The sequence below is a fragment of the Raphanus sativus genome, chromosome 2 (assembly GCF_000801105.2).
Source record: "Raphanus sativus cultivar WK10039 chromosome 2, ASM80110v3, whole genome shotgun sequence".
Classification (NCBI taxonomy): Eukaryota; Viridiplantae; Streptophyta; class Magnoliopsida; order Brassicales; family Brassicaceae; genus Raphanus; species Raphanus sativus.
The window spans coordinates 29,956,933-29,968,906 of NC_079512.1; the positions used below are offsets into that span (position 1 = coordinate 29,956,933).

The window sequence follows — 11,974 nt, forward strand, 5'->3', positions numbered from 1 at the left end:
ATGGGACCACCTACATCCACACTGGGCATAAATCCAATATCCTTATTTGTGAAAATATTTGTGTGAATAATCTATCCGATTTGATCTACTGCCATCAAATATTTGGTATTCTGGTTATCCAGAAAATTTTAATTTTTTTACCATATATCTGAAGCTCCCTAAAAAATCCAAAATAATACTCCAAAATATTATTTATCTGGAGTATAAATAATAATATTTTATTATCTAAATAAAAAGTTTATTTACTTTTAAAATTTCAATAACTAATATAATAAATTTAGTAAATAAAAATACTGTAAAATTTATACAAAAATATAACATTTATATAACGTACATATGTAGTTCTTTACATATATATAGTTATATGCAATACCATATTTCTCTCAAAAGACATAAAAAATATGTTTTTCATCAAAAGAGTATATAAGAGAAAATGACAAAATGAGATTAAAAAAAACTTCTCTTTAATAAATAATTAAAAATTAAAAATATTATTTACGAATAATGATTTTTGAATTCAAGCTTTTATAATTACTTTTTATTTAAAATTTTATTTTGAACCCAAATTTTATTTTTGAAGATATATTTTCAAAAACAAATTAAGTATTTTTTAATTTTAAATTTCATTCTTCAAATCGGAACCCTAAATTTATATTTACTCTTGTATGCTATATTTACGATTAAAAAAATGATAAAAAATTGTCATCCTAGAGAATTTCTCTACTAGAAACTTACTCTCCTTTAGTTTCATAGAAAGTTGTTTTTAATTTATTTCAGCAATTACTAGCTTTCACATTGTTAGTTTTTACAAAAAAAATAATGAAAACTAAATTCCATTTATTCAAAGCTAGCTAACATGGAGTTTATTTATGAAAAAAAGATAAAATAGCATCAAACCAAGTTTTTGTCACAAAAATAGCATCACAAAGAAGAAAATGACCAAAAAAAGTTTTATTGAAGGGTAAATATGCATTTATAACACTTGGGTTAATTAATCTAAGACTTAGGGTTTAAAGTTAAGGGATGGGGTTTTAAGAATATGTTCAAATCTCTAAAAAATAAAAAATAAATATTAAAATTTTCAAAATAAAAATGTGCTATTTTGGTCATTTTATTTTTCGAGTGTTATTTTTTGATAAAAACTTAAAAAGTGCTATTTTGGAGATTTGCCCATTATTTATTATAATTGTATTACAAGGTCATTAAGCAGGGGATGTATTGATATATGCATAACAAATTTTCAATTGGTTTGTAAGATTAATATAGTGACATACTGACATGATAGTGATAAGCGTTTCCCCTAGCTAGGCCATAAGAGACACTCATATGTTTCATACGAATCGTGGTTTCTGTAATATCATAAAAGTTTCTTAATTAGGCTTGACAGTGATTTAATACAACATGACACACTTGGCAAGCAAAACAAAGTTTGCCACACAAATACGAGAAATATAAAAGAAAGAGAAAAATATCGACCGACAACAAGATTGGTCAAGATGAACTCAATAATTGAACTAGGTGTAATAATTTAACAGTGAAACACCCGTAGAAAATATCACACCACCTACTCATAGGTGTAATAATGTAACTTAAAACACTGTCGAGAAAAGGGGACCAGGTTACATGAAATTGTGGAGATGATGATCCATAAGTTCACCCTATGATTCCAAGCCGCCTAGCTTAGAGCCCACGACCATAGCCGACATCTCAAACTGGAACTTCGAGTCACATGTCGTGTGGTGATATAATAAGGACGAGAGTAAATTACGCATTGGACAAAATTTAGTAGGTGGATCCGATTGGCAATATAAAATCAATAGAACAAAATAATTACTTTTCTCAAAAAAAAAAAATAATTACTATATACCAAAATTTACCATATCACTTCTATTCATTCTGTAATAAATAAGTTTAAACAGATACGAGAAAATATTTGAAGAATAACAAATATTCTCAAAAATTCTTGTTTGTAACATTCAAAGTATAGAATTTGGTTTTTAGTAAAAAAAAAAAAGAAGTACAGAATTTGAGATTTTATATAGAAATATTTTTTTTGTACCCTACAAATGGTAGTAGATTATTTACGCTCTTAAGTTAAGAGTAACCATGACCGAAACTGTTTTTCAACAGTGTGCACTTTGATAGTGTTTTTGAACTGTTAACTATTGTCGTGTTTTCTTACCGCTATTTTAACCACCAAATTTGAACAAAAAATAAGATATTTCATTTCTGATTTTTAATATAGGAATAAAAATAAAAAATATTTGCACAGAAAATATTAAAAAACATAAAATTTGCAAAAATAGAAAATGGTGGTGAGGCTAAATACTAATAGTGTAAAAACACTAGTAACCATCTCTCTCTCTCTCTCTCTCTCTCTCTCTCTCTCTCTCTCTCTCTCTCTCTCTCTCTCTCTCTCTCTCTCTCTCTCTCTCTCTCTCTCTCTCTCTCTCTGTTTCTTATATGATGTTTTAGCAGATGTTTTTATTCCAATTTATATGATATTCTAAAAAATTTAAGGTAACATTATTGAAGCATTGATTAAAATACTAAAAAGTAATTTATATTTTTTGTTTTATTTGTTTAGAATAATAATGATTAGTTGTTTTTAGTTACTTTTGGTTGTAATCAACTGGTTTTAACAAGTTAATTTTTTCTTAGTTTTCTTAATTAAACGCTATTAAAATTAGTGCTAGGTACGCCATTGGTTTGAGGTGGTGGTGATTTCACGTCTCTCCCTTTCTTTTCTGGATTTTTTTTCCTAGACTAAAGTATCTCCTCTATTTTGGTTTGGTTTGTATGACTTTTCGTCGGGGCAGTCTTAGTCGGTTTGCCCTCTCTTCAGTTTAGCTCCAGCGTTCGACAAATGATCTTTCATTTTATCATGTTGTTTGTCCTTTGCTAGGGTTAAAGTTGCGCCGGTTAGTATAAACCAGTTTGTGGATTTGGTTTGTATTTTTCTTTTTCTCTTTATTTTAGTTTTGAGAGCTGTTAAGGTAAAATAAAAAAAAATTAATATGAAAGTTTTTTTCAAAGAAAAATTTCAAAGAAAAAACACTAGAAAATTGCTACCAATCAAGCCGAAAGTGTACGTGGAACTGTGTAGAATCGAACTTGTGTCACTAACGGAGGCCATGCTTTTAGTCATTACGCAGTTCTATTATTAAATGGGCAAAACGCGAAATAAGATTTTTAAAAAGAAGAAAAAGAGAGGCTCATGATGGGGAATGGTCATGGACTTTGCTGTTTTTAGGGACGAACAAGCAGTATCGTATGATTGTCATGACTTCCTCTGTCAGCGCGTGGACCGACAATTCGACACTACCGTGTGTGAACGTCACGTGGTTCGAGGCCTCTCACTGGCTCATATCATGTTGGGTCCACGTGAGTTTCTTTTTCATTTCTTCTTCTCTTCCTTTTCTCCGTTTAATGTGATACCAGTACTAGATATCTGATGTTCTATTTATAAATTACATTACACTTTCTCCATAACTTTTTTTATAATACATACAGTTTTAATGTTTACTCCATTTTTCTAAGAATGTCCCCATTGTTTTCTGCATCCCCACGTGAACACCACCAATATTTTTTGTTTCTCTGTAGACAAAAAGCTTGTAACTAAAATCCAGAGTCATTTTTAAAATCTACAACTGTGAATCAAACAGAGAAATACTGAGTAATATGTAGCAGTTTCCGTAAATTAGCAAGGAGATTCAAATGTAAAATAGGCGACTATGGTTTCCATTCCCATTGGAGAAAATGACACAAGGGGAAAGAAATTCAGGTCACAACCTCCGAGCTTGTCTCTTATTGCTAAACGTGCAAGTATTGCCATTCATATTACAAAGGAGAAACGAGGATCGCACTCTTTGAACCGTACCACTTCGGTTCAAACATGAGTTGATAACTGATTACAACTATCCCTGGAAAAGAAAATTTGAGTGTACGTCCATGTAGTTGCGAGAGTGGTCATTATGTAGGAAGCTCATGAACAACCTTGAAATGAGTAGCTAGCATCATCCAAACTCTATTATTATAATTTATATGCCTCAACAAGTCTAGCATCTTAAAGGATCTGAATTCATGACTTGTTTCAAAAACTATTTATTACACGCTTGTCACAACTTTATTTTTAAAATAATAAGTTGCATTTTCAAAAACTGAAGGTATGTCTACCTATTGCCAAATATATAATTAGGGTTTAATTTGAGAAGCAAACATGTACTAATTATCATGTATCTTACAACGTATTGTCATTTTGTTACAAATGTGTCGTACAATTCATTGTCATATTATACAAATGTAGCTTACAATGCATTGTCATCATAATTTTTTTTTATGTAATTGGGTAGCCTATAAAAAAAAAGCCATCACGTTTTTATGGGGCAGTGACTATTTTGTTGAATGATTTCTGGCCTTCAGAATGTCGAATCATCCATCTTGTCGATGAAAAAAGTAACATCAAGGAATTAAATAGATCTAAAAACAAGTATTGATACGAAGTGCTCACAAAAACAGAATCCTAAACAGGCTACAATTATGTGTTTATTAAATACAAGATCTTATCTAAACCACACACTTCTGTGGTGGTTGTCTTCAAAAAATTTACTTGAGCATCAAATATTCAGATTTGTCGAATCTTTAAATTTGTTTAAGAGGTGAACAATTTGCTGGTGAAAATATTCGCAAATTTAGATCGATGGGAGATCAGTATAATAAAGTTTTGTCCATTCACCGTATGCATAGTAAAATTGAATTTGCAGGTATAACAAATTTATATCCTTAGTCCAAAACTTTAACCAAAACATTCAAAATCCAAGAGTTTTTTTTTTCAAATATTAAAATCATTTTTGCTAAGAGAAAAAAGAAGTTATTAAATAAAATCTTTTTTAAAAAATATGGCAAACAAGTTTAGTTTTTTTTTTGGTAAAATGTCAAGAAAATTTTAGTTCTATGTTCTCTCATGCCAAAAATACATTTTTTGTCCTCCACGTAAGCTAATGTTATTTCCTTTTTATTAATAAAGGCTAATTTGAAAATCTTTATTTAAACTAAAAATGTTACTTCTCAAACTATAAAACACGTTTATTTACTTAAAACATCTTTCAAGAATTTCAACGAAAAAATTTAAGCTTCTTTCAAAATCTGGCTCGTATGTGACCACTGTAATTGCACATACAAAAAACGACTATGAAAATGGACCCGCATTGATTATGAAAATCATATCGACTAAAAGATATGTGTGTCTGATTCCAATCATATCGATCCAATTCATATTTGATGGTTGTCATAGCATATAGCAGGATTAAGTGGGGGCCAACATTGAAACGTTTCTGAACCGTATGATTACTTCTCGACTTTTGTTTTCTCAGTGTCAAATCTTGACCGTCCAATTTTTTTTTTCTCAGTTTTTATGATCCATCTCTTCTTTTAGCTTGTCACTGGGACGGGACCCTCCCTCTTAACGCTGAGTTGATATAACTTTAAGGATTTTGTGGGAAGAAAAATCTTGCTGCAACTTAATTAAATTAAAGGAATCTATTTTGATGTTGACTAGTCGACCTCTATGATAACAAAAGATAACTGTGCCATTATAAAATTGTTTAACAGATTTTAAATACTTGTATAATTTCACAAGTAACCACTTCATTTTAAAATGATTTAATGATTTCTTACAACGGTGTCTGACCATGCTCAATGCACAATGGAATAGTAAAAGTTGATTGAGATTTTTGACCAATTTTTCTTATTGAGATTCAGGACCACATTTAATATTAATGCTACTTTTGTTAAAACCAAGTAATATCGCAGCTTATAATAAATTGCTACATTTTAAAACAAAATATTTCATTCTTCAATACATATACTAATAGGTTATACGAAAATTTTAAAATAAAATAAAGTCTACAATATATTTGAATTTTTAATTTATTTTTGTATTTAAAATCTTAACATTTTATATTTTATTTAATTCATTTACGTTTTTATAAAATGAGTCAATGACATAGATTTTGAAAATTCTAGAAAAATGAAAGTGATGTTATTATATAAATTGAAAACTCAACGTAAACAAGAATGGAAAATTTAGTAAAAGAAAATAGTTATTATATTTGTAAAATAGTTAATAATTAGTTTTACAAATATAAATAGAACGTATTTTATCTGCATATTTTGATAAATAATTTATTGGATTTCAGCCACAATACTTGTTTTTAATTAATTATGATCATGACTACCACATAGACAAACATTTATGGCATATGATGACACTCTCATCATCACCAACATCATTATATTTATCAATAAGGCTTACCATTATTTTATTTCCTGGTCTAGAGTACTGTTTTGGTCATTAAGTAGTTCAACGACAAAATTCATGCGGTCGACTCATGCGTTAGAACAGGAAAATCTGAAAGACGTTTGAATTCATTGCTTTCCTTTCTCACAGAAGAAGTTTGAATTCAATGCAACCGTTTTATTTGGCTTTCATTAGCTAACTTGATAAGAAATGCTTAAAAGTTTCGTAAAAATATAAACAAAACAAAAGTGAAAAAGTAAAGGTTTAAAAGAGTGCAACAAGCGTGACTCTAGCCTTTAAGGCCATTAAGATGGGGTAATCATTTTTTTACTCTTTATTCAACAATAGCAAATTAGCAATCAACATGATAGATTTGCATTATCATTTCTACTTAAGACATGGAGTAGTATTTTCTTCAAATCCCGTCTCTTAAAATAAAGTAAAAAAAATCGTGCAAACACTTAATAAATACCTAGAAAATTATTAAAGTTTATTTTACAAAAAAGAAAAAAAATTATTAAAGTTTGACTAGTGTAGATAGTAATTCTATAAGGTTATTGCATAGTATCTTGAAAATATATGTCCAATTACTTTTCAAAGATACTCTGTATAACATTTTTTTGACTAGTTCAAATCCGCTGAAGACGTAACAATTTAATCAATTTAAAAATTATAACAGTTGATTGAATTAAAAAGAGAAGGAAATACCTATGCCGCAGCTTATAAATTGTAAATAAAATATTTATAATTAGTAGATTTTGTTTGTATATTAATCAAGAGGAAGAGATTCTAAAGTCATGAATATCCTTAAAATTAGTGATGGTTTGATTTGACTAATGCTAATGTATATTTGACATAATCATTACCAGTGTGACTATATTTTATCATTATTTCGTAGATTTGATCATTTGCTTAGGTTGAGAGAGTTACAAGAGGGGGACAAAGAAGCAAAGTTTGTGATTATAAAATTATTTCCATGAACTTAAAGGTTTAATAATTAATTCTACTTAAATAATAATTGTTTTGCCCCCAGCTAGTCACACACTCATGATTGATTTTTATATATATATTTTTATTTGTAAAAAATAACATCATTCTCTCTCTCTACCTCTCTATATTAATCATTCTCGTCCTCACTTCCCATTCATCATCTCTTCCTATCTCTCTCTATCTCTCAAGAAAAGCAGAAAACTTTAGTGCAAAAGAAGACCCTAAAGAAAAGTCTTTATTTTTTTTCTTCTGAAAAGATGATGTTTGAGAAAGACGATCTGGGTCTGAGCTTAGGCTTCAATCTTCCCAAGAAACAAGTGAATCTCAAATCTAACCCATCTGTTTCCCTTACTCCATCTTCTTCATCTTTTGGATTACTTCGAAGATCTTCCCTGAACGAGAGTTTTAATTCTTCAGGTACGTTATATAGCTTTCAAAACATCTTCCTCAGTTTTATTTTTTCCCGAGAAAAAAAACAGAGGTCTCACCTTTTTGATCTGATGCATGCAGTTCCATACTCAGATTCAAGTCGTGTTGAAACAAGAACCTTCATCCGTGGAATCGACGTGAACCAACCACCGTCTACGGCGGAATACGGCGACGAAGACGCCGGAGTATCTTCTCCTAACAGCACAGTCTCGAGCTCCACCGGGAAGAGGAGCGAGAGAGAAGAGGACACAGATCCGCAAGGCTCGAGAGGAATCAGCGACGATGAAGACGGTGATAACTCGAGGAAGAAGCTTAGACTCTCCAAAGATCAATCTGCTATTCTCGAAGAGACCTTCAAGGATCACAGCACTCTTAACCCCAAGCAGAAGCAAGCTTTGGCTAAGCAGCTAGGATTAAGAGCAAGACAAGTGGAAGTTTGGTTTCAGAACAGACGAGCAAGGTAAAGAAAAAAACACAACACGACATAGATCTCTCTTAATTTGTTGGGTTTTACTTATAAGGGTATTTTGGTAATTTAAACAGGACAAAGCTGAAGCAGACGGAGGTTGACTGCGAGTTCTTAAGGCGATGCTGCGAGAATCTAACGGAAGAGAACCGTCGGCTACAGAAAGAAGTAACGGAGCTGAGGTCGCTTAAGCTCTCTCCTCAGTTCTACATGCACATGAACCCACCCACCACTTTGACCATGTGCCCTTCATGTGAGCACGTGTCGGTCCCACCACCACCACCACAACCACAACCTCAAGGTGCTGCGTTAGGACACCACCAGAGGTCGATGCCGGTCAATCCGTGGGCTCCTGCTACGAGGGTTTCTCACGGCTTGACGTTTGACGCGTTTCGTCCTCGGTCCTAGTCTCTCTAGTTTTTTTTTTTTTTTTTTTGCAACCAAAAGGCATTCCGGTCATTTTACTCAGTTTCTTGGGGACCAGATGCATGTTGTTGTTGTTGTCAACAAGTAGTATGTACTATTTCTAGAAAAAAAATACATCAATATTTTCTCCCTTAAATCATCATCATGTGAGGCTAACAAGTAACAACAAATCATTACAATTACAGCCAATTATTCGATATTTATTACTTGAAACTGTTTTTTTTTTGAGGTGGGATTTATTGCAATAATTAATTTCGACAAATATATTGAGTAATTTTTCCTTGTAAGAATAATATCTAGCTTTAACATTTAAGTTAACTAGCGTCTTGCGAACAAACCAAGAAGTGCGATTGCTTAGTGATTGTTAAAGTATCAAATAGTGAGCTAGAAATAGTTCAGATTTCTAATAGTTTTTTCAGTAAACTTTTATCTGTTAATGTCATTATAAATGAGAAAAACGGTGCTATATAATATTTAGTTTGGGCCTACACATACTGGTATTTTTGTTACAACATACCCCTGAAGAGGACATTAACAAATTGTTGTTGATCCCAAAAAACAACACATGGTCTTTCTCGTACCACTTGTTATTCTTGAAATGGGTATGCACTGGATCTAGGCCGTAATGAACATGAGGATGGGCTAATGGGCCACTAAGTGCCCCCGAGATGCAAAGGAGACGTCAAATGATTTGGATCAAAAACTTTTCCAGAGACTATGGACTTGCTTGAGTGCTGAGACAATTGCTCTGGTTTGGGCCAATGGTTGCCTTGATGCTTTGTGTTTCTCAGAAGCTTGTTTTGAAAGTGATTCGACCATCTTGACAACAAGAATGACCTAGACTGAACACCCCTTATGGAAGTAAATCTTGAACAAGCAAAGTAGATTGCTACAACCATCATTCGAATTTCGGGGATCCCAAAGCAAACAAGTGTGCTGACACCACTACTAAACAAGCGACTAGGTCTTTTTGTAGTTTATCATGCTGTTCTTCAAATTCCAATTTTGGATCACGAGTATGTATAAACCGATTTGAGTTATAATTCTCATAAATCTCAATTCCAATTCCAATCTTTCTGCCAGAACATATATAACAGAATATATATTACAACATTATGATGATAAATTGAAAACGTTATTTCTCGTCTGTTACTTCAACATATTTAATACATTCTACTTTGAAAAATTAGCAGAGATCTTATTAGTAGACCTCTTGATGGATTCGATTCTTTGTAACCTAATCTGTTCTCTGAACTTAGCAATGAACTCATCAGCCTTCTTGTCCACGTCACTGTGGTTCCCACAAGCTCCTTCCTCTTCTACCTTCTTCTCCTCGATCTCGCTGTGTTCATCATCTTCGTGGACGTCAGCTTCTCTTCTTCTATGCTCTTCATCATCCGATTCCTGAGCTGCCTTGCTTCCCACGAAACCTCTTCCATCATTGTCTTCTCTAGTAACCCTAAGTTCCTTCGACTCTGCGATTGGATCAGACCACCACACCTTTTTAGAAGAGTTTCTTTTCATCTTCTGCTCCGAAGATTTTCTCCGTTCGCTGCTTGCTCTGAGTTTCGTAGGAGGCGACTTATAGTAGTCCATCGGCGGTGGTGGTGGCGGAGGCGGCGGAGGAGGATGAAACTCACCGCCTGAAAACTTCTTCTTCTGAACCGATTCTCTAGACTCGACGATCCTGCTAACTCCGGGAGAATTATCCTTCCTCGACGCCGAGTTGTAAAACGCCGGTAACGGAGGAGGAGGCGGAGGTGACGGTGGTTGGCGAGACCTCTGCTTCCTGACGGTTTCTTCATCCGTTGTGAGGTTAGGTAAAGGCGTCGACTTTCTCGGCGAAGATGACGTCAGATTCACCGGAGTCTTGATCAACGGCTGAGATTCAACCGTAGCTAGATTCTTGATGGACGTCTGAGATTCAACCTCTGCTGCCGATGATGATCGGGACCTCCATGGAATAGGAGAAGGAAGGACATCGCTGTTATCATCATCACCGAGACTCTTGAGCAGCTCTCTCTTCGATCTCACTCTCTCCCACGGGCCGCCGGGGTGATCAGAAGAAACACGAGAATAGTTCAAGCTACGAACAGGCAAAAGCAGAGGCTTTTCTCTCACCCCTGAGCTAACTCGATCGACGAACCGAGTCTGGTTCTCTCTGGAGAGAACAACCTCTGGAGTTTTCATCTGGTACTTGCTCCTCCACGTCTTAGTTTTACGACGATCGCCTGAGGAATCATCGGACGGCTCGGATTCACTCTCGTGACCCACGTTGAAAACAGAGGATACTCCAAGAAGCTTAGGAACGTAGACATGCGGATTAGTATTGTTGTGATCGTTATCGCTTGATCCTCCGCCTCCGTCGTAGTTCCGGCGGCTTAAGAGGCCGTAAGAGACGGCGAGTCCGACGAAAACGAGGTGGAGAAGCTCGAGGAGTCTTGTTTGGTTAGCGAGCTCCGGTGTCTGAGAGAGGAAGACAGGGACGATGGAGCAGAACACGGCGAGGATTAGGGCTTTGAAGAGGAAGCGAGAGTAGAATTTTCTAGGGTTTTGATCTTCTTTGTTACCCAATTGGGTTGTCTTCTTGGAGCTTCTTCTTTCTACCATTGGAGAGAAAAGTTAGTGTTTGTTGTAAAAAGGTTCTTTATTTGGGAGATGGATAAAATGATTTGGAAAGAAGAGAGAAGACAAGTTAGTGGAGAAATGCCAAGACTTAGAGGTTAAGTTCTGTTTTTTTTTTCATTCTTTTTTGGGTTTTTGAAATATAATGTAAGAAGAGGAATGACATTGAAGAGAATAGAATATGAAATCCAAGTTGATGTGTGAATTCACTACTAACCTTTATTTTTTTGGTTTCTACTACTCTAACATGCAAACACAAGTTATTTAGGGAATATAATTGAAACAGAGAAATACGACCAAGGCAGCCGATAATCTTTGTCGGCTAATGCAATAAAGGTAGATGATTATTAAAGTTGTTAGCTTTAAAGTGTATAATAAAGAAGGTAATTAGTTTGATAATAAATAAAATACTATAGAGAATATTACAGAGAGGTCGCGTAGGCATATGACCCTGGAAGAATCTGAATTCCTTTCTTTTGGTCTGCTAACGATAAAGCTTTTTTCTTACGCAGTACCCGTCTGAAAACATAGACATGATAGTCCAGTTTCAAATTAGAATATGACAGAATTAGTAACCAAATCACGTTGACATAAGCGATTAGTTAAATACATTTATTATAATGTAACGATTAAATGTAATGGTTTTTAGTAATTTTTTTTATTTAGGTAGATATAACTTATTTATTTTGCTTCAGATTTGATGTTTAGTCAAGAATCACCAAAGTAAATTTGACACGTCA

General features: G+C 33.6%; 2 protein-coding genes across 2 annotated transcripts; one reads left to right on the top strand and one right to left on the bottom strand.

Annotated features, from left to right (window-relative positions):
* Positions 1–7,439: 7,439 nt before the first annotated feature.
* Positions 7,440–8,745, top strand: LOC108823611 (homeobox-leucine zipper protein HAT4). The gene is made up of 3 exons (XM_018596861.2): positions 7,440–7,705; positions 7,799–8,177; positions 8,261–8,745. Exons 1-3 carry the CDS (start codon positions 7,546–7,548, stop codon positions 8,589–8,591), a joined length of 870 nt encoding a protein of 289 aa, XP_018452363.1. The 5' UTR covers positions 7,440–7,545; the 3' UTR covers positions 8,592–8,745.
* Positions 8,746–9,674: 929 nt separating this feature from the next.
* On the bottom strand, positions 9,675–11,412 carry LOC108824097 (uncharacterized). The gene has a single exon (XM_018597449.2). The coding sequence runs from the start codon at positions 11,217–11,219 to the stop codon at positions 9,783–9,785; it is 1,437 nt and encodes a 478-aa protein (XP_018452951.2). The 5' UTR covers positions 11,220–11,412; the 3' UTR covers positions 9,675–9,782.
* Between the last annotated feature and the right edge of the window lie 562 nt (positions 11,413–11,974).